General features: G+C 43.8%; 1 protein-coding gene across 4 annotated transcripts in view; it reads right to left on the bottom strand.

Moving 5' to 3' along the window:
• The window catches only part of tacc1 (transforming, acidic coiled-coil containing protein 1), a 45,827-nt gene extending 18,892 nt beyond the window's left edge, over window positions 1-26,935 (bottom strand). For 2 of the 4 annotated variants that reach the window (XM_042324593.1, XM_042324594.1), the window contains exons 1-3: window positions 7,032-7,594; window positions 6,175-6,278; window positions 118-2,140 (exon numbers count right to left, since the gene is read on the bottom strand). In XM_042324593.1, the coding sequence (XP_042180527.1) occupies window positions 118-2,140; window positions 6,175-6,278; window positions 7,032-7,189 (2,285 nt within the window). In that variant the 5' untranslated portion in view covers window positions 7,190-7,594. Of the gene's footprint in view, window positions 1-117; window positions 2,141-6,174; window positions 6,279-7,031; window positions 7,595-19,178; window positions 19,536-24,758; window positions 24,807-26,462 lie in introns of those variants that run through there. The other 2 variants (XM_042324597.1, XM_042324596.1) reach the window with 2 other exon arrangements.
• Window positions 26,936-27,408: the final 473 nt, after the last annotated feature.

The raw sequence follows: 27,408 nt of genomic DNA, 5'->3' as shown, positions 1-27,408 counted from the left end.
ACACGGAAAGACAATTGAATGCTTTCTTCTTGTTAAGACAATCCACATTCTGAAAGCAGAACTAACATGAAGAAGGCTATACTAGTGTTGGAACACTAGTGAGTGTAGTGGACTTACATGATGATCCTGTCCTTGCTTTTCTTTGGAGTCTGACACATTCTCTTCCCCTCATCCAGGGGCCGCTCCAGCTTTGGTTTCACTGCTTCCTCTGCTGGCGGAGGAAGTGGGGTATCCCGGGAGGTTGAGTTCCCGCAGCCCAGGGCTGTAGATGGCTTAAAGGGGTCCACATAGTTGTCAAAGTTGTGAGGATCAAAGCTGTAGGATCCTTTGGGCAAAACTGGGGAACTACTTATTTTGACACCACCACCCCAAAAGGGGATCAAATTAGGGTCTTCCCACTGGTTGGGGTCAAATGTATAAGTGGACTTGGGAATAGGAACGTCGTCCAAACTTAAGGAGGGACCTGGTATGGAAAGTGGTTCGGAAGTCGTTTCTGAAACCGGCTCTACTACCGGGTGAGCTATTACTGGTTCGGGTGCCGGCGTCGGGGCAGGTGCTGTTGTCGTTGCTTTTGCCCTTAGTTTCTTGACGGCGAGCTTGCTGCCGGGCGTTTTACCCATCCTCCTGGGCGGTGTTTTTTTTACCTCACCTGCCTCGTCTAACCCAAACTCTATCTCCACAGGCTTGGGCTCTTCTGATGCCTCCGACGCTGAATCTTTGACCTCCTCAACATCCATTTTAGGTGAGGAACTAGTCCCACAAAGCGGTGGAGAAGAGCTGCATACAGGTAATGACCCCAGTGTGGGCAGGGAGCTAAGTACAGGTAGCGACCCCAGTGTGGGCAGGGAGCTAGGTACAGGTAGCGACCCCAGTGTGGGCAGGGAGCTAAGTACAGGTAACAACCCCAGTGTGGGCAGGGAGCTAGGTACAGGTAGCGACCCCAGTGTGGGCAGGGAGCTAAGTACAGGTAGCGACCCCAGTGTGGGCAGGGAGCTGCATACAGGTAACGACCCCAGTGTGGGCAGGGAGCTAGGTACAGGTAACGACCCCAGTGTGGGCAGGGAGCTAGGTACAGGTAGCGATCCCAGTGTGGGCAGGGAGCTAAGTACAGGTAGCGACCCCAGTGTGGGCAGGGAACTAGGTACAGGTAACGACTTCAGTGTGGGCAGGGAGCTAGGTACAGGTAACGACCCCAGTGTGGGCAGGGAGCTAGGTACAGTTAGCGACTCCATTGTGGGCAGGGAGCTAGTTACAGGTAGCGACTCCATTGTGGGCAGGGAGCTAGGTACAGGTAGCGACTCCATTGTGGGCAGGGAGCTAGGTACAGGTAGCGACTCCATTGTGGGCAGGGAGCTAGGTACAGGTAGCGACTCCATTGTGGGCAGGGCATCTCTTGGCGGGGAGTTTTGAATCTTGGAGCCGCCGCTGGCGAACGGATTGAAGCTGCCGTCGAATTGGTCCGGGTTGAAGTTGTAGCTAGCCTTAGGGACTAGGGTGATATCACTGTCCCCATCCCTCTGTGCACTAGCCCTGGAAAAAGCTCCCTTTATCTTCAGGGAAGGGGGTGTGGTTTTAGTGGGTTTGGCCTGAGGTTCAGGGATGGTCTCTATGGGGTGTCCATTACAAAGCGTCTTAGTAATGCTAGCCTCCTTAGTTAGGCCTAAGTCTAGAGAAGTAGCCAGTGGTCTATCCTCCTCAGTTAAGCCTAAGTCTAGAGAAGTAGCCAGTGGCCTCACCTCCTCAGGTAGGCCTAAGTCTAGAGAGGTATCCAGTGGTCTATCCTCATCAGTTTGGCCTAAATCTAGAGAAGTAGCCAGTTGTCTATTCTCCTCAGGTAGGCCTAAGTCTAGTGAAGTAGCCAGTGGTCTATCCTCCTCAGATAGACCTAAGTTAAGAGAAGCAGTGGCCTTTGCTGCTCCATTGGTCTGGGCTGATGGGCCTGCTATTGCGGGTTGAACCTCTGCAGTGTCTGTGGTGTTGGGCAGTGTTTGTGGCCCCTCCTTAGAGTCCACAGGGGCCTCCTCCTCAGGGACCAAGGGGGGCTTGGCCTGACCCATGTTCTGGTTAAATAGGAGGCTAGGAGCTGGATCTCTGGCTGGGCCAGACACTATCAGCTGTTCATCCTCCTCCTCCAGGGCATCTGGTGAAAGCAGGAGAGGGGATTTGACAAGTCGACTCAAAAACAAGTAGAAAACATAGCCACAAATGCAAAATATTATCAAACATATTATTTGGAGTGTGCTTTAATTTCAACAAAATAGCCTTCTCAAGGCAGGTTGCTAGCTACAGTATGAATATTAAGAAAGGTTAAGAGAAAGGCTACCAATCCCACAGTAATATACAGTTGCATGCATATATTTCCATGGTTACGCTATTCTTTAAATACCTAATATCATAACAATGCATTCATGTGACTGGACAACTGTGATAAGGAAATATAAAAGCTATAATGGCAGGTAGACTAGTGGTTAGAGTGTTGGGCCAGTAACCGAAAGGTTGCTAGATTGAATCCCAGAGCTGACATGGTGAAAATGTATTGTTCTGCCGCTGAACAAGGCAGTTAACCCACTGTAATCATTACTAATCAAAAACTATCTGATTAACTGTTCTAGAATCAGTTAATCAGAGTTCAGATCACTGTACCCAGGGCTTTAAGGTTATAGGTTTTATGTTTTTATTGAGATTACCAGTACAAACAATAAAAATCATAATACAAAAGGTTAGGCTATGTTTTACAGTGCATTTGGAAAGTATTCAGACCCCTTTACTTTTTCCACATTTTGTTACGTTACAGCCTTATTCTAAAATAGATTACATTGTTTTTGTCCCCTCATCAATCCACCCACAATACCCCATAATGACAAAGCAAAAACTGAAATATCACATATCACCAATATCACCATATCACAGCAGGTAAAATTTGTCTGTCCTCGGTTGCAACACTCACTACCGAGTTCCAGACTGGCTCTGAAAGCAACATCAGTACAAGAACTGTGTGTGTTTCCAAGGACAAACGCTACATACCCAAATGCATAGTGCCAACCAATGTTCCCTCCCCCAGGACTGCCACTCAGAAGAAATATCAGCCTGCACAGAGAAGCACGAGATTGAACTTCACTCAACTTTCTAGTTTTCCCCTTTACTTAAAACTATTAAAGTTTCCCTCTACTGTGGGAATTTCCAATATTAGCCACTTTCACTGCAACATACCGAAACAAAACTAACTATGCAAGAGATGTTCTTGTAGGCAGAATGCACTGGAGTAGGATTCTATTACATTAAAAAGCACGACTCAGCCCGTACTCTACAGACCAGAGGGACAAAACCAATCAGAGCTGCAGTGTCCCTATATGCAAATAGACCATTGTCATATATGGATCTGTGTCATTCACTTTGAACTGGACTGTGTTTACAGCATGAGTGGTCTCGAGTAGATGCACTTGTTCTGAGATCAAAGCAAAAGCTGCATGTAGCCACTTGTGCACATTTGTTCACATTCTTTGCTAGTAAGTGAGTTATTAGCCCAGTTATAGCTCATTTCTAGTCAGCAATAGGGGAGTGGTTGCTTCCTACAAGAGCACAAATTGTCATTTCTAGCCATCTGAGTCAGGGTAAAGAGCTTTTTTCTGTCTTAAAGGGGCAGTGTTGTATTTTGAGACAGGCTTGAATAAGCTAAGCAGCTTAAACCGCAAAAACAGGTTTTTAAATGTTTTTGCAAATAAAAATAAAAAACTGAAATATCACACTCTGTAAGTATTCAGACCCTTTACTCAGTACTTTGTTGAAGCACCTTTGGCAGAGATTACAGCGTCACTGCACAGCTATTTTTAGGTCTTTCCAGAGATGTTTGATCGGGTTCAAGTCCGGGCTCTGGCTGGGGCACTCAAGGACATTCAGAGACTTGTCCCGGAGCCACTCCTGTGTTGTCTTGGCTGTGTACTTAGGGATATTGTCCTGTTGGAAGGTGAACCTTCGCACCCAGTCTGAGGTGCTGAGCGCTCTGGAGCAGGTTTTCATTAAGGATCTCTCTGTACTTTGCGCCATTCATCTTTCCCTCAATCCTGACTAGTCTCCCAGTCCCTGCCGCTGAAAAACATCCCCACAGCATGATGCTGCCACCACCATGCTTCACCGTAGGGATGGAGCCAGGTTTCCTCCAGATGGGACACTTGCCATTCAGGCCAAAGAGTTCAATCTTGGTTTCATCAGATCAGAGAATCTTGTTTCTCATGGTCTGAGAGTCTTTAGGTGATTTTTTGCTAACTCCAAAAGGTTAGCAAAAAGGGTTAGGGTTAGGGTTAGGTACTAAAGGTTTTTAAAATTACCGCAGCTTCATGCTAGCCGGGTTCCAGATCTGTTTGTGTTTATTTGGCAATACAGCACAAACAGATCTGGAAACATTAGCAAGACAACACAAACAGATCTGGAGCCATTAGCAAGACAGCACAAACAGATCTGGAAACATTAGCAAGACAGCACAAACAGATCTGGAAACATTAGCAAGACAACACAAACAGATCTGGAGACCATTAGCAAGACAAAAACAAACAGATCTGGAGACCATTAGCAAGACAGCACAAACAGATCTGGAGACCATTAGCAAGACAGCACAAACAGATCTGGAGACCATTAGCAAGACAACACAAACAGATCTGGAGACCATTAGCAAGACAGCACAAACAGATCTGGTGACCATTAGCAAGACAGCACAAACAGATCTGGTGACCATTAGCAAGACAACACAAACAGATCTGGAGACCATTAGCAAGACAGCACAAACAGATCTGGAAACATTAGCAAGACAACACAAACAGATCTGGAGACCATTAGCAAGACAGCACAAACAGATCTGGAAACATTAGCAAGACAGCACAAACAGATCTGGAGACTATTAGCAAGACAGCACAAACAGATCTGGAAACATTAGCAAGACAACACAATAGGGCCCATTGATCCAAATCTATCTGATGGGGCCCATCAATATAATGGAGATATTTATAGTTCCATCACATGGGAAGTCACTCTCATGATCTTTGACCCCTCCCACTGACAATTAAAAACAAGGAGGAGCAACTGCTTTTGTTCCTGGGTGACCTCCTGAGTTCCATAGTCAAAAGCCAATTCCCATGCAGGCCGTGGTCCCATTCTCTACCTTTTACTTATCCAATGTTACAATAATAATATTTTATTTGGGCCACATATGCTATTCTTGTGGAGTAGCCTCCCTCAGTTTGGCCTGAATGGATAAGATACGTTCTTTATTCAACCCATGACTACTCCCTCACCACATATGTAATTGTTGCTGTGAATAAGGTACTTGTGTAGTTTAATACCAACCTTTAAGTGCTATGTAACTTTAATGGCCTTCATGAATTTCTAACAGTCAGATACATACCTAGAAAAGTACGGTAGGCAGACAAAGCACATGTCTTCAATTACCTTGGCATGGTACACCTCCCTCCGTTTGGCCACATGCCAGATGCAACAGAGTTAAAATAGCTCAACAGTAGGTGCAGTTTAATCTAATGTAGTAGCAGTCCTTTGAGAGCAAACGCAATCTGCAGTTTCAGTTAAGAAAACATTATTAATGGACAGTCATCAAATGGTCTGAAGCACTAAATCTACTTGATTCCACCAAACACTGTATATTTTGTTCATGAAAAGAGCCTATTGAAAACCATGTCTTGTTAAAAGTTGAAGCACCATGCACATGTGTGCACACACACACAAACAAACGGTTCCCTGCAGGAAATGCACAGACAGAATGACAAAGCTCTATTGTTGCCATGAAAACTCCAAAAGAAGCCAGCCAGCTAGCATTCTCTCCAGGTGATGGTTAGTCAATGGTTGCGTGGTTGTGGGAGTGAAATGAAAAGGATGTTGGGGTGTCATGGTAGGCCATACCATGTACTGTAGATGTTGCGAGGGACTATTTTGTGGCATAATATCCCTATAACATCCCTTCCTGTGAAGTTGCTATGTGTGGTATGTCATTATGGTATGGTTGTGGTATGCTGTCATGCTCTATTGTTGCTGACTCATGTGCCCAAAAATAATTGCCCCTTCAGGGTTAGACAACTTTTTAAAATTGAATTGAATACGGGCATGTACATTTTTTTGGCATGTCTTGTGCCTACTTCTATCTGTGTTGAAGGCAAGCAGCAATGATCTCACCTGCTCTGTCAGTGGTGAAGGTCTCCAGCTCTTCTGGGACTTGGAGTGGAGCATGGACAGGGCTCTGAGCCTCTGGGGTTTCAAAGTGGCCCTCTGAGTCTGAACTGGAAGAGAGAGAGAGAGAGAGTGAGATGAGTATGGTCATATCACTAGAATGTCTGGAAATACAAACCTATTGTGTACATAATATACTATGTGTCCTCTACATGTTGTAGTATGTGTACTTATTTAAATGTAATGTGTTTGCATAGCTGCCATGTGCAAGACCAGTTGACTACATCTGATAAACAACTAATAGTAGCTGTGATTGGAAACAAGACTCACCACCACTCAATGCTGTGCTATAAGTATAGTAATTAAACACAGCTATAAAAATGTATATTTGTATACTAATCTCTCTCCATCTCTATCACACAGCCTTGCATGATAACACTATAAGCGGGGAATGTCCCCCCCCCCACAAGGAACAGGGACACACAGTGTGTGCTTAATTAAGATGGTATCATTCGTTTGTATCTGTCTGTGGTGTGGGACAATAATAAAATACCTGAGGTGTGTTAACATTCTCACGCACACACACACACTTGTAAATTAACCAGTAAGCCTATAACACAACATTGTGTGGGAGAACCTTACAGTAGGAAAAAACAGTTTAACAGTCAAATGCATTTTTCTTTCTTTCTTTCTTTTTTCTCACTTTCTCTGTCTCTCTGCTCATCCCCCCTTTAGAACAACACCAACTCACAAACCCCACAGGTGGAAAAGCAAAGCAGGTGTCCCTCTCCCTCCAGCTGCCTTGCAGGGCTCTCACTGTTAAAAGGCTTCAAGGTTCCAATGTAGCCAACAAACACACTCGCCTGCAGCCTTGAGATCTCTCTTCTTCCTCCTCCTCTCGCTGCCCTCCACAAGGCAGCAGTCCATCTTCCTCCTTCACCTCCTGGCCCTCCACCTCCTCTGCTCCCCGGACTGCTGTCCACGTCCACTTGGCCCATGACATGGGCGACAGCCAAGACATCCTCGACAACAAAGTTTTTGGCTTTCTCCTTTAGTCTGAGTAGAGTCAATAGACACTATCGGTTTGAATTGTGTCTGAATAGACACTATTGGTCTTCTTCTCCCCCTCTTAAAGATCTTCCACTAGTAGTAGCTCCTCTTAAAGATCTTCCACTAGTAGAAGCTCCTCTTAAAGATCTTCCACTAGTAGTAGCTCCTCTTAAAGATCTTCCACTAGTAGTAGCTCCTCTTAAAGATCTTCCACTAGTAGTAGCTCCTCTTAAAGATCTTCCACTAGTAGTAGCTCCTCTTAAAGATCTTCCACTAGTAGTAGCTCCTCTTAAAGATCTTCCACTAGTAGTAGCTCCTCTTAAAGATCTTCCACTAGTAGTAGCTCCTCTTAAAGATCTTCCACTAGTAGTAGCTCCTCTAGTAAAGATCTTCCACTAGTAGTAGCTCCTCTTAAAGATCTTCCACTAGTAGTAGCTCCTCTTAAAGATCTTCCACTAGTAGTAGCTCCTCTTAAAGATCTTCCACTAGTAGTAGCTCCTCTTAAAGATCTTCCACTAGTAGTAGCTCCTCTTAAAGATCTTCCACTAGTAGTAGCTCCTCTGGACTGTTTTCTTCTTCATGTTCTTCATGTTAGTGAGCACCTCCCCCTGAAGAGACAAGACACTCCCTCCACTCCTTACTTTGCTGTTGATGCTCTATTTGGGAACTTGTTTTTCATAGAATGGAAAGAGGCTTCTATTCTTCTAGTCTTCTATCCTTCTCTCTCTCTCTCTCTCTCTCTTTCTCTCTTTCTTTCTTTCTTTCTTTCTTTCTTTTTTCTTTCTTTCTGTCACGCGCCCTCTCTCTCAGCCGCTGGGGCAGTCAGAATATCACAGCAATGACCGGCTAGGCTTCCAGAGTGCTGCCTAGCTCTCACTTTCTGTCTGTCTCTCTCTCTCTCCCTCTCCCTCTTTACTTCAGGGACAGCCCATTGTGAAAGAACATAGGGAGAGAAAGGAAGCTTGCGGCTTCAAAAGAATGCTGTGTTCTCAGGACCAGTCAGTCTGGCGGCCCCTGTGGTGACAGAGTGGTAGCTCCCAGTCAAGCAGCCATTCCACACTCTGGCAAAAAGCAGAGGCAAAACAAACTAGGGCTGATGAGAGGAGGTGTGAGTCTGGTGTAGCAGAGTGGTGGAGTCAGTGGAGCTCCATGTTTTACAGCACAGAGGGGTTTGGAACCGAGCACCCCCGTCCTCAGGCTGTTTAACCGTTAACTGTTTCTCACCTCCAACGACCCAACCAGGCGACGACAGATAGCCAAGCACGACTGGACCATACCGGGGAAACCTGTTCTGGCTCATAGCCCCCAGTCAATGCCTGACTCACGGACCCAATGGCCACTGTCACTCTCTGGCTCCCTGTTCCAATAGTCATTAATTCCCTTCCTTTCCTCATTTCCTTAGGATGTTATTTTCCTTTCCTAATTTCCTTAAAAATGTTCTTGTTCTTCATGAATGCTGACATCACAAGGTCTTTATTGGTTAAAGTAGAAATCTGACCGTATCTTTTCCCTCGTGCCTATCAGTTGTCACCAAGCAAAGGAGATACGGTGAGGAAGCCATTCTAGATGATTGAAACACGACCTAGCTAGCACTGATAACACTGATGTCTGCTTGAAATACCTGAAGAGCCTGGGGGAGTTAGCTGTTTGTTCACCTCCAATTATACACTACATGACCAAAAGTATGTGGACACCTGCTCGTCAAACATCTCATTCCAAAATGGGCATTAATATGGAGTTGGTTCCCCCTTTGCTATAACAGCCTCAACTCTTCTGGGAAGGCTTTCCACTAGATGTTGTAACATTGCTGGGGGGACTTGCTTCCATTCAGCCACAAGATCATTAGTGAGGTCGGGCACTGATGTTGGGCGATTAGGCCTGGTTCGCAGTCGGCATTCCAATTCATCCCAAAGGTGTTCAGTGGGTTTGAGGTCAGGGCTCTATGCAGGCCAGTCAAGTTCTTCAACGCTGATCTCGACAGACCATTTGTGCAGGGGGGCATTGTCATACTGAAACAGGAATGGGCCTTCCCCAAACTGTTGCCACAAATTTGGAAGCAATGAATCGCCTAGAATGTCATTGTATGCTGTAGCGTTAAGATTTCCCTTCACTGGAACTAAGGGGCCTAGACGGAACCATGAAAAACAGCCCCAGACCATTATTCCTCCTTCACCAATCTTCACAGTTGGCACTATGCATTGTGGCAGGTAGCGTTCTCCTGGCATCTGCCAAATCCATATTTGTTCGTCGGACTGCCAGATGGTGAAGCGTGATTCATCACTCAAGAGAACGCGTTTCCACTGCTCCAGAGTCTAATGGTGGAAAGCTTACACCACTGCAGCCGTTGCTTGGCATTGCATCTTAGGCTTGTGTGCAGCTGCTCGGCCATGGAATCCCATTTCATAAAGCTCCCAATGAACAGTTATTGTGCAGACGTTGCTTCCAGAGGCCGTTTGGAACCCGGTAGTGAGTGTTGCAACCGAGGACAGACAATTTTTACGAGCTAGCTTTAGCACTCAGTGGTTCCTCTCTGTGAGCTTGTGTGGCCTACCACGTCGTGGCTGAGCCGCTGTTGCTCCTAGACGTTTCCCCTTCACAATAACAGCACTTACAGTTGACCGGGGCAGCTCTAGCAGGGCATTCATTTGATGACTTGTTGGAAAGGTGGCATCTTACGACGGTGCCACATTGAAAGTCACAGAGCCCTTCAGTAAGGCCATTCTACTGCCAATGTTTGTCTGTGGAGATTGCATGGCTGTGTGCTCGATTTTATACACCTGTCAGCAACGGGTGTGGCTGAAATAGCCGAATTCACGCATTTGAAGGGGTGTCCACATACTTTTGTAGTGTATATGTTCAGGCCAGCATTACCTAGTCTTCGTGCTCCCTTATACACATCCGGAATGGCAGGTCTCTCTCTCTCTCTCGCTCTCACTCTCTCGGAGGACCTGAGCCCTAGGACCATGCCTCAGGACTACCTGGCCAGATGACTCCTTGCTGTCCACCTTGCTGCTCCAGATTCAACTGTCCTGCCTGCGGCTATGGAACCCTGACCTGCTCACCAGACGTGCTACCTGTCCCAGACCTGCTGTTTTCAACTCTCTAGAGACAGCAGGAGCGACCGTGCTTCTACACCTGCATTGTTTGGGGTTTTAGGCTGGGTACCTGTACAGCACTTTGAGATATCAGCTGATGTAAGAAGGGCTTTATAAATACATTTGATTTAATCCGTATCAGTTCCATTGTGTTGGGTTAAATGTACTATAATCATTTGACTCTTTAAAGTGTTTGTTGTCTGAAATACTCGTCCTGACAACAGTTTCAACACAATGACAGTGTTCCCAAAGCTTGAGCAATAGGCCTGTCAGACAAACATCTGAACGCTCACCACACATGGGTCTCCTCTCCTGCTGCCACCTGCACAAGGACTACTGCAGTGAGGAATTGAGGTGAAGTGGTGTAAGAATAGTTGAGGTGGTGTAAGAATAGTTCAACCCATAGAGCACAACACGTTCAAAGTAATCCAGGGAAGATTGAGACACATGCTGAGTGAGCCAGGTTTGTACAGCGTTCAGTTACATAAGTGCTGACTGTCTGTCAGAAGAGATCCACATCATCTTCCACAACATAATGAGATTCAGTCAAATCAAATCAAATCAAAATGTATTGGTCACATACACATGGTTAGCAGATGTTAATGCGAGTGTAGCGAAATGCTTGTGCTTCTAGTTCCGACAGTGCAGTAATATCTAACAAGTAATCTAACAATTCCCCAACAACTACCTAATACACACAAATCTAAAGGGATGTAAAATGGATATATGGATAAGCAATGGCCGAGCGGCATAGGCAAGGTGCAATAGATGGTATAAGGTACAATATATACATATGAGATGAGTAATGTAAGATATGTTAACATTATTAAAGTGGCATTGTTTAAAGGGACTAGTGAGTCTCTATGTAGGCAACAGTCTCTCTGAGTGAGTGATTGCTCTTAGCAGTCTGATGGCCTTGAGATAGAAGCTGTATTTCAGTCTCTCGGTCCCAGCTTTGATGCACCTGTACTCACCTCGCCTTCTGGATGGTAGCGGGTTGAACAGGCAGTGGCTTGGGCGGTTGTTGTCCTGATCTTTTTGGCCTTCCTGTGACATCGGGTGGTGTAGGTGTCTTGGGGGCAGGTAGTTTGAACCCGATGCGTTGTGCAGACCGCACCACCCTCTGGAGAGCCTTGCAGTAGAGGGCGGTGCAGTTGCCGTTTTAGGTGACAAGCCAAATTTCTTCAGCCTCTTGAGGTTGAAGAGGCGCTGTTGCACCTTCTTCACCACACTGTCTGTGTGGGTAGACCATTTCAGTTTGTCTGTCATGAGTACGCCGAGGAACTTAAAACTCTCCAACTTCTCCACTACTGTCCTTTCGATGTGGATAGGGGGATAAATTCCTCTGCTGTTTACTGAAGTCCATAATCATCTCCTTTGTTTTGTTGACGTTGAGTGAGAGGTTATTTTCCTGACAACACACTCCGAGTGCCCTCACCTCCTCCCTGTAGGCTGTCTCGTCGTTGTTGGTAATCAAGCCCACTACTGTTGTGTCATCTGCAAATTTGATGATTGAGTTGGAGGCGTGCATGGCCACGCAGTCATGGGTGAACAGGGAGTACATGAGGGGGCTGAGCACACACCCTTGTTGGGCCCTAGTGTTGAGGATCAGCGAAGTGGAGATGTTGTTTCCTAGCTTCACCACCTGGGCGTGGCCCGTTAGAAAGTCCAGGACCCAATTGCACAGGGCGGGGTTGAGACCCAGGGTCTCCAGTTTAATGATGAGTTTGCAGGGTACTATGGTGTTGAATCCTGAGCTGTAGTCAATGAGCAGCATTCTTACATAGGTATTCCTCTTGTCCAGATGGGATAGGGCAGTGTGCAGTGTGATGGCAATTGCATCGTCTGTGGACCTGTTGGGGCGGTATGCAAACTGAAGTGGGTCTAGGGTGACAGGTAAGGTGATATGATCCTTAACTAGTCTCTCAAAGCACTTCATGATGACAGAAGTGAGTGCTACAGGGCGGTAGTCATTTAGTTCAGTTAGCATTCCCTTCTTGGGTACAGGAACAATGGTGGCCATCTTGAAGCATGTGGGGACAGCAGACTGGAATAGGGAGCGATTTAATATGTCCATAAACACACCAGCCAGCTGATCTGCACATGCTCTGAGGACGATGCTAGGGATGCTGTCTGGGCCGGCAGCCTTGCAAGGGTTAGCACATTTAAATATCTTTCTCACGTTGGCCACGGAGAAGGTGAGAGGGGGGCACAGTCCTTATTAGCGGGCCGCGACGGTGGCACTGTATTATCCTCAAAGCGGGGAAAAAGGGTGTTTAGTTTGTCTGAATACGAGATGTGTCCGTGACGTGGCTGGTTTTCTTTCGTGATTTCTTGTAGACCCTGCCATATGCGCCTCGTCAACGGTCTGCTATAGGAACGTTGCATGAACGTTGCAACCAAACATTCCCCATGCACTTCTATCCCAACTAACCACGCCTGTCTAAAGTGTAGAACTAACTTGAGCTGTTCATCCAACCATAAAGCATAGCCTATACTTATTAAGACTACGTATAAGCATACAATTCCATTAATGAATCAGCATCAAAGTGAAAAGAATTGTGGTGTAACTGCATACACATCATACATGGCCACATTACTGCTATATTACGAAACATCAAAAACATACCACTTGATTGAAATGCTAAGGCTGCGCTTGTTTGTTGTAGTATAACACTGGCAGCCATAAACATGAAGGAGAAGGGTAAAGCAATCGTCTGTGGGGTGCATGGGCGCCGTTCCAAACAGGACACCACCCAGTCCTGTATGGTTAGCAGTTCAACTTTAGCAACGTTCTGCTCCAATACTACTGTGCTCAGGAGGATACAGTATGAGAATGACTGATGTTTCATTATGTAACCTAAGGAGAGCTACATAGACAGGCTTCATATTTCAAACACACACTGAAAGTTATGAAGCTGAGAAAAACTAAAAACACATGCCACTGAAAAAATCAGTTACAAAATCCGGTTCTACTTTGAACAAACAATATCTGTTCAGGCTTAATAATGAAGCTGTCGTAAAGCCTTTATGAAGCTGAAATAATAACACAGGGATGCTGGTTTAAATCCTGGGCCTGCTTTCAGTGGGAATAGTGTCTGTTCCCAGCAACCATCTACTGTTGTGCCCTTGCCTTGGCAGCAGCTAATGGGGATCCTTAATAAATACAAAATACAAAAATACCCCCAAAAAAGAAAATTGTATGGGTAAAATGGATCCGCACTGAGACAACAGTGAGTCAAACACATACAGTCAGACACTGAGACAGTCACAGACAGACACAGACACACACATATGTATGCACACACACACACACATGCACGCACAACACACACACACACAAGCACACGTACACGCACATACACACACCACACAGAACCACACACATGCATGCACATACACACACACCACACACACAAGCACACGCACGCACACACACACACACGCACGCACGCACGCACACACACACACACACACACAGCACACGTACACATGCACATACACACACCACACACACAAGCACACATGCATGCACATACACACACACACACACACACACGCACACGCACACCACACACACAAGCACACGTACTCATGCACATACACACACCACACACACAAGCACACATGCATACACGCACACACACACACACACACACACGCACACACGCGCGCACACACACACACACACACACACACACACAAGCACACGTACACATGCACATACACACACCACACACCAAGCACACATGCATGCACATACACACACACACCACACACACACGCACACGTACACACGCACATACACACACCACACACACAAGCACACATGCATGCACATACACACACACACCACACACGCAAGCACACGCACACCACACACACAAGCACACGTACACACGCACATACACACACCACACACACAAGCACACATGCATGCACATACACACACACACCACACACACAAGCACACGTACACACGCACATACACACACCACACACACAAGCACACATGCATGCACATACACACACACACCACACACGCAAGCACACGCACACGCACACCACACACACAAGCACACGTACACACGCACACACACACCACACACACAAGCACACATGCATGCACATACACACACACACCACACACGCAAGCACACGCACACTTTTCTGAAGGCTAGTAACGAGGACGGTAAAGGAATATGACACATCCCCTAACACATTGTCTCATCAAGGCACATGTCCTCACTGACCGGAGCAACCTCTCACTTTTCTCTGCTTTTCACAAACACCAACACTAAATCTATGTTTAGTCTTGATGCCAGTCTTACACTGAACACCCAATAACAAGGATGTCCTTATGCAGGATAGCGGGCCTTGCACAACAGCCTGCTAACATCGTGTCTCTAGTGAGCCAAGCATGGAGGAACAATAACAAGCGTTCACAAGTAGAAATCCTCTTGGCTACAGGCCCTCATGGGCTACTTCCTCTGTTCTCTTTTACCCGACGGGGTGGAGGTAAGATTGTGATGACAATGTTAGTTAAGGAGGTGAATCTCTCTGGTAGGAATGCAACACAACATACACTAGTTAGTAAATATGTAGCTACAAACAGCCATGTTAGGAGACACCCAACTCTCTCTTTCTCTGATGTCGCCAACACAAACAGGCTCACACTCTCGTCATCTCTCACAAACATGCACGCGCATACACACACAAGTTATGCAAGTACGCACACACACACACTTGCGTTTGTAGTGGGCTTTGTATTAGCCAGCCGCTCTGTCTGTCCTCACTGGTGCTATTTCTGTCTCCAGGCAAAGGAAGGAATTTTATGTAAGGCAGGGCCCTCATTTCATACGTCCTTATCCCAGTCTGTCCTCTTCTATAAAGTTATAAGCCTGATTTCTCTCCAAACTTCTCATTATGGGAAATTTGTTGCTGCTTGGTGTGATCCACAACATTCATAAGATCGGACCTCTCCCTCTCTCTCGCTTTCTCTGTGTGCGTGTGTATGTGTGTGTGTGTGTGTGTGTGTATTTGTATGTGTGTGTGTGTATTTGTGTGTGTGTGTGTGTTTGTGTGTGTGTGTATTTGTGTGTGTGTGTATTTGTGTGTGTGTATTTGTGTGTGTGTGTATATTTGTGTGTGTGTGTGTGTGTGTGTGTTTGTGTGTGTGTGTGTATTTGTGTGTGTGTGTGTATTTGTGTGTGTGTGTGTGTGTGTGTGTGTGTGTGTGTGTGTGTGTGTGTGTGTGTGTGTGTATGTGTGTATGTGTGTGTGTGTGTGTGTGTGTGTGTGTGTGTGTGTGTGTGTGTGTGTGTGTGTGTGTGTGTGTGTGTGTGTGTGTGAGAGAGAGAGATAAATAAGTAACACAATGTATTTTATTAGTTTATGTAACAGACCAGTATCTATCAGCTGTTGTAAGCCCCTCTGTTGCATAGCCATATCTGGAAGTGAGTCTATTTTCAGAGCAGTGATAATGATCATTGTTATTTTCATCCATGGCACATGACTTGTACTGCACCTGTTGAAAAACCTGACAGGGAAAATCACCACGCTCTGCACAGCATAGGCTCAAAGACAAAACGTCTTATAACAGTTATCTCACATGTCTCTGTATCACTGAAAAGTAACATTTGCCTACATTTGCCAACTCAGAGAGTTGTAAAGATTAAAGTCGTTTTTTGAGTCTACACAAGGAGAGTTTGAGAAGGTGGAGGAGACCACATCCACTTAGAGACATCTACACTGCTCTCCAATCATGACTATAGACTGACCTCTATGCCTTCCCTTGTCTATTATATATGCCTTGTCTACCTAGTATGTAAGGTTACAATTAAGCTGTGTTAGAATACCCACACAATTTACGTCACAAATAGTATGGGTGGTGCGGTTAGTATGAGTATTCGAACACAGCTTTAGTCTAGTCCCAGATCTGTTTCTTCTGTCTTGCCAACTCCTAGGGTTCTTGTCACACCAGCACAAACAGATCTGGGACCAGCCACACTATAGGTCCTGGTCATAAGTAGTGCACTATATAAGTAATAGGGTGCCATTTAGGATGAAACCCAGGTTAGATAAGCCTTGCACTGTTCAGTCCCCCTGTGGAAAATCCCCTTCATGTGATGAGAGCTCCATCTGGTGGCAGAAACTGCTCCACCTACTGCTTCAGTGGCCTATTTTACCCTGTTCTTTGGCTGTCCTGAATTTCATCACTGTATACCTCTTTAATAATATAGGCCTACAACTATATGGAATAATATCTATAAAATGTGAATGTCGTAAACCATACAAATAAGTCTCAAATAAGATCATTTTTAGTTTCACGCTGTCATACTTCACTAGTCTTGTGATGTATTCACTCAGCTTTTTGGAACAAATGTGAGAAAGGTGGTTATCAAGGTTTGGACATTTCTGCACTTGAGATATACATTTGCTAACTCGACACAGAGAGTCCTGTAAGAACAAGGCAGAGGCTGTGCTAGTATAAATATTGAAACATACCCCAAGGTCTTGAGCACCTGTTTGCAGTGTTACAGGTGTTTTCCCAGCCAGCCCTGCCCAGTCCAGGACACTGCACATGGTAAATGATGAGAGGACAAAGTCCTGTATGATATTACAGTATACACAGATACCCCCTGTCTGAACTGACCCGTGTTTACAATGCAAATAGGATGTGTGAATGGCTCACATAGAGCCAGCTGTTGCATTTCCAAGCTATCTGTGCAAACAGTGGGGAATCAATTGATATTGATAGCCATGTCCTGTTTTACCCAAGTTAAACATGTGATTAAACATCTTATTATGTCATTTAGGTGACTATCGATTTTAATAAATATTTTTAGATGACATCCTACTCACTGTTAGAATCAACGTTATTTCCACGTCATTTCCATGAAATTACATTGAACCAAAGTGGCATTGACATTGTATTGACATCTGTGTCCAGTGGGATAGAACAAAGTCACCACAGTGTGTGTCTTGTAAAGTATTAGCAACTATCTTTATCTATATCATTGACCTTAGAAAGTGGAAGAACCTGACACTCATCTTTACACAACATAAACAAAAGATCCCCTGTGGCAGAAGATTCAGAGGGAAAGGACCAACCTTTCCCTTCAGGGCCTGATTTAAATCAGTTAACCACTTTAAAGGACTGTCTATAGCACAACTTCTGATGTATGACTTCACCACTGTGACCGGAAATGGATCTATCTAACGTGGTCCATCGGTAACAGCTCACCATAATATCGATCTATGTTAGCCTGCTGAGCCAAAGCCTAGGCATTAGCTTTGGGAGCCGACACAACTCAGGTCTCAGGACAGGTTTAGTCATCACAAAAGCAAGGTTCCGAACCACCTCCATTACACAAACAGTGATGCAGCCTTTATTTATCTTTTATGTGAGGCACAGTTCACTGTATTAGTAAAAGCATGAGGGTTAAATGCATCCATTACGTCCACAGTCTCATCTGTTATTGAGATGGCATAACCATAGAGATAGAATTACAGTACATTGACTTAAATGCGATTCTCTGTTATGGTTATTCTATTTCTGTGGGCATAACCTGCAGGGGGCAGAGTGGCCCCCTCTCGGAGAGACATCTCCTCATGTAAACATTGACAGTACAGGGAGGACTAGTGGAAACCCAGGATGTATTTCACACAGTGAGCCAGCTAACCCTTCCTTTGCTCAACAAAACATGATGAAACAACTGAGGGTTTCCATTTAATCAACAACTGTCAAATGTCTCCACATACTGTATCTCAGTGGTGTCTTTGCAAACAGCTCAGATCCATTGGAAGTATTGGAAAAGAAAGGCAGCAGTCAATGCACAAGATTCATAGGCACTCGATAGTGTGAATAGTTACATCATACCCTATTATCAGAGATGTGGGCATGCACAAGCACACGCGCACACACACGCACACACACACGCACCGCCCCCCACACGCACACGCACGCACACACACACGCACCCCCCACACACACACACACGCACACACACACACACACACACACACACACACACACACACACACACAGACACAGACACAGACACACACACACACACAAACAGACAACCATGTACTAGAGGGTATGGTAGACAAACATCCGACACATTTGTAGGCTGTTGTGAAGCCTTATTATTGAGTGAGTGGGGGTATGTGAATATTTGCTGAACGTGCACCATTCATTCACACTCTAGTATGAAACACCTGGAGGTGACAACACACTGCATACACTGACTGTTTTAAACACTGTTGCATAGTGTATGCTTGTAATACACAGCATACTAAATGACTGATCTCAATCCATTACCCACAGCTACTCTCATTTGAAGTCCTATGTATCCCTCAATTGGAATAATAAGACATATAACTTGCAAAAACTAGCAAAGGCCGTATTTTTCCACACCATCAAGCCCAAAAATACAACATGACAAGTGACGATATTGTGCTGTTGTAATAGTTTTGAAATCCAAATATAGAAAATATACATAGTGTGTGTGGAGCAGGGAGCAACTCTATCCCCCTGCTCTGTCTAAATCTACTAGTGGACTATAGTGTCTCCAACACTTAGTTTTGAACAAAAAAATATTTATTTAAGCTGGTTCCTTTCTGGTCCACAAACATTCTTACAGGTCACAAGCATACTCGTCAGGCCATAACAAAGTTAACAACCCAAAACACCCAAGTACACAGTAAACTCCCCCTACAAGACGTCACAACCTATGACAAACAAGAGCTCATGAAACATTCACCAAGAATATCATTGACCCAATAGCTCATATAGTAATAATATTCCACTGCTATTTATGTTACTGTAAGTACAGGTATTATAGAAAACAATTCACTCACATGTTACTTGTCTTCCTCTTGGTTGAGTTTGCTGCCCCGCCCCTCTTCTTCTGTTGGGACTGAGAGCTCCCCATGTTGACAGGGCCGATACCCCTCCAAGGGGACTGGGCCTTTACCTGTCTGTGTGTAAGTCTATAGATGTGCGTTCTACTTTAAGTGTGCATGCATGTGTGTGGGTTCAGTGTCATCCCAGGTCAAGTTAGCCAGTGTACTGTTTATGATTCCTAATACTGTACTGCTTCAGTGAATGACGCTGCAATGTCCGTCTGAAACAGCTCTGGTACAGTTCTACAGCTCTAACAGTTTCTCTCAGCTGGCCCAAGCCTCCTCTCTCCCTCTCTCCCATAGACTTATTGCTGCCTCCCTCTTTTTCCTTCTCTCTTTCTCTCTCTGGCCCCTCCTCCCTCACCTCTAGCACACACATGCCTCCATGCATGCACGCCACACACACACACACACACACACACACCAGGGAACAGATCTTGGTAAACATTCGGCTGGGAGTTACTGTATGCTGTAATAAATCCAGGTGGGGACAATGAAGGGAGGAGGCTGGAAGGTACAGCAGGTAAAGAAGGTCAAGTTTCTTTGCCATAAAGAGATGTCATGTGAACTTAATACGGGGTTGCGTGGGGTTGCGTCCTAAATGGCAGCCTTTTCCCTACAGTGTACTACTACTATAGTGTACTATCCATTGGGCTCTGTTCAAAAGTAGTACAGTATAGGGAATACGGTGCCATTTGGGAATCGGACCAGATAGCAGGCACACAACAACCCATGAGAGCATACAGGACTCTGCTTGATGTGACAACATGGTGATAGATACTTCTGGTTCAACCTGTCCCCATGCAGATTAGGAAGGAGGGATGGTACCATGTTTTGACAAAAATGTGAACAGCAGTCATTCCAAACATTACAGTTACAAGGAAGCGATTGTCTGACCAGACAGCAGTATTTTGACCTCACATTGGATTATATGCCTTCCCGTCTACTTGAACATATCAGTACTTTTTGCACAGATATGTGCTGTTTTGCATGATGAAAAGTCACCATTAGCGTACTGTAAGAAAAAAGATGCAACTCATTGTGACAAGGAGGAGATACATATAACACAACATGAATGGGAATTTCCCTTACAGTTATGAATCCACACTGGATCAATACCATGAATAAAAGCAAGAGCTTATACCATTTTGTCAAAGATCTTTAAGACAACTTTGTTTCAGGATTCAAGCTCCCACAAGCCAGCAAGAACAGGTTCTGCTGCTCGCACTGACTAATTATTTTAGTTGCTGAACTAATTTACCACAGCATAATGCTTCATTGCAGATTAACAGTTTATATGGCAGAGTTGGGCTATCAAATCCTGTTGAACATAATCAGTTTAGAAGGTGAATGAATCCAATTCATTCATGAAGAGCCAATATGGGAACAATGGGCAGTGTTAAATTCAATTAATTAATGAATTCATCACTCAGAATCTAGCCTAGCCTACTGCTCAACAAACTGCCACAATGCTGCCCCTTGAACTGTGCATAATAACAGAGGTCAAAGTCACATATACCAGACACCTCTCTATCACACATACACCAGGTCATCATGTGACTCATCTGAAGAGTCAAGTAAACAAATATTATAGATACTGTATAGACTAAGCAGCGTTCGGTAATAGATGGCTCATAGGCCAAAACCGTCCCGCATATGTTTTTATTTATTTATTGGGTGGAGGTTTAGACTGTAAAATAACCAGGAATTCAGCAACAACAAAATAATTTATTCAGGAAATAAGTATTCCTACCAATAAAAAGAGACAAATTTGATCGTGTTTCAATGTAATCAAGGTATGAAATTATTGTTATTTCAAATACAATCTCTTTTTGGGTTTACTTGTGGTCAATTTGCAGTGTACAAATGATAATTATGTTCCATCCCCCCCAACCATTCGCTCGGACATACTACATACTGCAGAGGTACATCCCTAGCCATGTCTACTGTACGGACTAACACTACAGAGGTACATCCCTAGCCATGTCTACTGTACGGACTAACACTACAGAGGTACATCCCTAGCCATGTCTACTGTACGGACTAACACTACAGAGGTACATCCCTAGCCATGTCTACTGTACGGACTAACACTACAGAGGTACATCCCCAGCCATGTCTACTGTACAGACTAACACTACAGAGGTACATCCCTAGCCATGTCTACTGTACAGACTAACACTACAGAGGTACATCCCTAGCCATGTCTACTGTACAGACTAACACTACAGAGGTACATCCCTAGCCATGTCTACTGTACGGACTAACACTACAGAGGTACATCCCCAGCCATGTCTACTGTACAGACTAACACTACAGAGATACATCCCTAGCCATGTCTACTGTACAGACTAACACTACAGAGGTACATCCCTAGCCACTACAGGTAAATACTGTCGACTACAGACATACACTACTGTTCAAAAGTTTGGGGTCACTTCGAAATTACCTTGTTTTTGAAAGAAAAGCAAATTTTTTGTCCATTAAAACAACATCAAATTGATCAGAAATACACTGTAGACATTGTTGATGTTGTAAATGACTATTGTAGCTGGAAACGGCAGTTTTTTTAATGGAATATCTACATAGGCGTACAGAGGCCCATTATCAGCAACCATCACTCCTGTGTTCCAATGGCACGTTGTGTTAGCTAATCCAAGTTTATCATTTTAAAAGGCTAATTGATGATTAGAAAACCCTTTTGCAATTATGTTAGCAGAGCTGAGAACTGTTGTCCTGCTTAAAAAAGCAATAAAACTGGCCTTCTTTAGACGAGTTGAGTATCTGGAGCATCCGCATTTGTGGGTTCGATTACAGGCTCAAAATGGCCAGAAACAAAGACTTTCTTCTGAAACTAGTCAGTCTATTCTTGTTCTGAGAAATGAAGGCTATTCCATGTGAGAAATTGCCAAGAAACGGAAGATCTCGTACAACGCTGTGTACTACTCCCTTCACAGAACAGCGCAAACTGCCTCTAACCAGAATAGAAAGAGGAGTGAGAGGCCCCGGTACACAAGCCATTTCCAGCTACAATAGTCATTTACAACATTAACCATGTCTACACTGTATTTCTGATCACTTTGATGCTATTTTAATGGGCAAAACATTATTTTCTTTCAAAAACAAGGACATTTTAAGTGACACCAAACTTTTGAATGGTAGTATACATTGCCTAGCCAAGTCTACTATAGACACTACTGATAACAGACAAGAAGAAAAAATGCTTCTTTATTGAACAATAATAGCATCATGGTAGGAGTCCTATCTGTCTGTGCTGTTCGTGTTCACAATACTGATCGCAAAGATAGCCTTTTAGCCGACGCCTTGGCATTGTCACATCGTCACCTTTCAAAGAGGATCATTCTTCCTTGATCATTTTCACTTCATGCTCAGTTACATGTTTTGAGAACATCAAATAAGACACGGCTTGAAATTAATTTGCTTAAACTTTGTACCCGTCCATACTTTTGATAACCGATTTAGCACATTTTTATTTTGCTGTAATCAGTTATAAACAGTGGCATGAAACAGGTTGAAAACAAAGACTAGGTACGCACAGCCTGACATCTACTGGTAGACTGAGAGACATTTCATTGCTGGTAGTCTACAGGCTTAGTCCCTGAGAGGCACTCAATAGTTCCCACTATTGATCTTGGACAGGGCTTTCCATCATAATTACAAAACTTAATATAATTTATAGTGTACTTGCTTTTTGGCTTTTTAAATGTTAATAGTTGAGTCCCCTACTCATGCAATAGGCCTCATTGCCATGATGGGACTAATGATTACCACTGAGATAGATAAATGTGACCATGTTAAAGTGATCAAAATGTTTCAATGTGTTATAAAGTTACTAGGCAACCTCACACACAGACCAGACACATCTGGTGTAGGCCTTCAGTATATCCTAGCCAGCAACAGTGACAGTGCAGTCTTACTCAGCGTTGGGTTTCCATTGAAATCCAGGGGACCATGAGAAATATGGGGATGAGAAACAGCACAGTGTTGAGTCAACATCTCCCCTTCACTTCCTACTCAACAAATGATAACTCATCCTCCCCAGTGCACCCAAACTGCTAGGGGAAACACTTAAAGACAACAAACTCCAAGAGTCCCTTCCACAACCACAAGTCTATAAATGGCAGGGTCATGGAGTGTCTGAGAATCTCTCCCTATAACTATTTTCTAATACTGCCTGCTGACATATTCCAATGGTTATTTTCTAATATTGATCACATTTCCCATTGTTTTCTCCCTAGTGTTACTCAGAACGGTATAGGCCTCATAAGCTCAATATAAATGGATTGAATTCAATTGATTTCAATTCAGAACATTTGTGCTAGCAGCCATGGATGTCTTCAACTCACAGGAAAACTGGGCGAAAACTGGGGGAACTTGCATTCCAGTGCCCCAAATGGGAATGTATTTATATTCCCAGAAACTGCAACTTGCTTCCCCTCCAAATGTTAAAAATCAGACTGGAGGAAAGGATCCAAGATCCCGCCCTCTGCCCTTCTTCTCCAATGAGCTTTGAGAGGAATTTAGAAAATAAGGATGGAGGAAGAAAATATTTGACGGCTAGTAACATTTTCAGACCCAACCATATGTTGGCTGCTCCCACCCCTTTAACTTCCACTTCCTGTTCATTTGAGCCTCAGCATCAGCCTGGGGTGTGCCGTAGAATGATTTCATCTTCCTTACTGCTCCAAGGGCCTCGGGAATGTCAAAAACGCAACAGTACATGATACAATGTGCCTGCCTGCAAGCTTGAGGGAACCAGGAAGCCAAAATGGAGAGTCTATAATTAAGCAATAAGGCTCAAGAAGGTGTGGGATATGGCCAATATACCACGGCTACGAGCTGTTCTTAGACACGACGCGGAGTGCCGGGATACAGCCCTTAGTCATGGTATATTGGCCATATACCACAAACCCCCAGGGTTTTATTGCTATTATAAACTGGTTACCAACATAATTAAAAATAAATGTTTTGTCATACCCATGTTATACTGTCTGATATACCACGGCTGTCAGCCAATCAGCATTCGGGGCTCGAACCACCCAGTTTATAAGAGTTCTCCACTTATATCAATTCCCTCATAATGTAACTTAAAGAAAACATATGGAAGGTAATGAACTTTCCAGCACGCAGGCTGTCAGTATTTGACCCTCTGTCTGAGCTGTTCTCTTTCTGGGGTTAACGCTGTGTTTGTGTGCTGTGAAATGGGAGTTCTACTGGGCACAGACGTCAATTCAATGATGTCTATTCTATATTGGTTCAACATAATTTAATTGAAATGACATGACATGGAAACAACATTGATTCAATCACTGTGTGCCCAGTGGGGTGTGTGCGTGCGTCCTTGGTGAGCATGTGTATGTGTGCTTGGGAGAGGGTATGTGTGTGTGCGCGTGTATATTCGTGGATATGGATGTATAGGCCCGGTATTTTAAGCCACGATTGGCTCCCTGGTCACTTCAGACAGACTTTACATTGCCTTATGTATAGTGCTGTGTGTGTGCTGTTGAACCTTACCTTATGTTGGCTACTGGAACTTAGGTCTTTGGTCAACATGTGGAAATTCTGTGAAAAGAATCAATCGATTGATCAATCAATGTCTGAATCACATTCTGAGAAAGGCAAATGCACTGTTGTGTGTGTGTGTGTGTGCATGCCTGTGTGTGCGTGTGTGTAAACTCAATGGTGAGGTTTAAAACCCCTCTACATACTTTACATAGTCTGTAATTGTCACTCTATCCTCCAGTCCTCTCACTAGACCTCCTACTTCAGAGAACCTCAAGTTACCTCACCTTACATGACGTCACCTTTCAGTCAGATGGCTTTTCTTTATTAGCAGGTTTGCTAGATGCTGTGTAGCCTGCCTGTGTTAGCCTAGAATTCAATCAAACCCACACTGCAGAAGCCCAAGCTGTTGTACTCAAACATGAACTAAACAGTGTTATGTAAATAATGGACAGCCCCCACAAAAACCAGGTTCAGACATTTTTATTTTACAACTTTCCAATTTTCATCCAAATAAGGGAAGGCCTTTTGGTTAATCAGTGCATGGATAAAGTATGCTGTGGTTTAATACGTCTTAAACATGAACACATCACAAAGATGAGGTAGAAAAGCCAAGCTGTAAACAACAGGCTTAGAGGCATGAACATGTATAAACTAGTAGTGCTCACACAAGATCAAAGACACTGGCTGTGGCTAGTTGTTTCCTAGAGCTTATAAAAAAAGTGTAGAACTTTGCCAAACTCCCACACTGTAAGAATAAATGTCATGAGAAAAATGAATGCTTTAATAGTAATCCTCTCTTGCTAGAAACCCCCTGTCCAGACGGATAATGGAGAGCTTTGGTAAATGAGGAATTAAGTTCAAGTAGAATGGACAGACTACAAAGAAAGACAATTCAGTAGTATATTTTTTTTCCCCTCATAGAATCTCCTTCCTTGAGGACTAACCCTAACCCTAGCCTATATATTATAGAAAAATATATGTGCATGTGAAAAGGTCATGGGATGCATTTGCTCCATTGAGTCCATTGAGTCATAAAGTCTACATAAGTGTTACAATCATGACACAACAGATTAACAGTCAAGACTAGCCTAATGGTGTGATCTTTTGCTAAATGACTTCACATAGTCATAATAGCCTACCTTTATGAAATAAATACAACACTATATCCATCATCATAACCAATAAACTATAGGACCTGTGTTAGTCCAAGTTTCATTCACAGGAAACTTGGTGAACAGATGAGACTATGGTTTCAAATCGTGCATTAAAAAGTAATTGCTCTCATGGAATGTTACTCTTTAAATACAGATAGTGTGATGATGATAGGCTACAGTCGGTGTCTACACATGGGCCAGAGTGTGAATTTGAACATGCATGCTTCCTCTTCAACAAAGATATTGCAATAATCATAGAAATCCTGTTCTAATTCCTAATACTATGTCCATAATAACATACGCCTATGATGTTGTGCTAAAGTCCGTTCAGAATCACTTTTTAAAACAAAACTCTACTTTAAAATATAATAGAATTAATATTCCAAATTAATAACCTTGTCGAGAAGGAATCTGCAAGTAAGCATTTCGTTGGACGATGTATATGATGCATATCCCGTACATACGACTAATAAAACATGAAAAACATTTTTTTACCGGCAAGAACAGTCAACACAGAACTGGCAATTATAGTCTACAGTCCAAAAGTTACATGTCCTACTTTTCCAGTGAACTTTCCGGATAAATCAGCTATCCAATTTTCAAAAAACGTCAAAGATGGTGTTATGAAGTTAGTTTCTTCACTATGAAAACGTTCCTTGCAGAGCACGATGTGAGCGTCAGTCCCAATGCCCGTTCTTCTAAGTGAAATCGTGTCTGTAATATATGGCGTATATTACACGCGGATAAATGGGAAATGAACTTTCCGGGGCCAATATGCCAGGAATGTGGCTTAAAGAAACAGTTAATATACGAAATTAATCCTATAAATACGAACACAATGTTCACCTCTCTTTGGAGTATAAGGCTAAATAGGCGACAGAGTGGCATGAAGTCGACTGTAGTAATTTGATAAACCTATTATTGGCTGCTGCAGACAGTCAAATCCTTGCAGGCTTTACGTCTGTTATTCATCATTTACTAAAAGTATATATATATATATATATACATACATATATATATATATACATACACACACATATACACACAGTACCAGTCAAATGTTTGGGCACACCTACTCATTCAAGGGTTTTTCTTTATTTTTACTATTTTCTACATTGTAGAATAATAGCGAAGACGTCACAACTCTGAAATAACACATATGGGATCATATAGTAACCAAAAAAAGTGTTAAACAAATCCAAATAGATTTTAGATTCTTCAAAGTAGCCACCCTTTGCCTTGATGACAGCTTTGCATACTCTTGGCATTCTCTCAACCAGCTTCATGAAGAATGCTTTTCCAACAGTCTTGAAGGAGTTACCACATATGCTGAGCACTTGTTGGCTGGTTTCCTTCACGCTGCGGTCCAACTCATCCCAAACCATCTCAATTGGGTTGAGGTCAGGTAATTGTGGAGGCCAGGTCATCTGATGCAGCACTCCATCCCTCTCCTTCTTGGTCAAATAGCCCTTACACAGCCTGGAGGTGTGTTGGTTCATTGTCCT

The sequence above is a fragment of the Oncorhynchus tshawytscha genome, linkage group LG07 (genome assembly GCF_018296145.1).
Source record: "Oncorhynchus tshawytscha isolate Ot180627B linkage group LG07, Otsh_v2.0, whole genome shotgun sequence".
NCBI classification, from domain to species: domain Eukaryota; kingdom Metazoa; phylum Chordata; class Actinopteri; order Salmoniformes; family Salmonidae; genus Oncorhynchus; species Oncorhynchus tshawytscha.
Note: the sequence above shows the minus strand (reverse complement) of the source record. Positions and strands in the feature narration are given on the sequence as shown.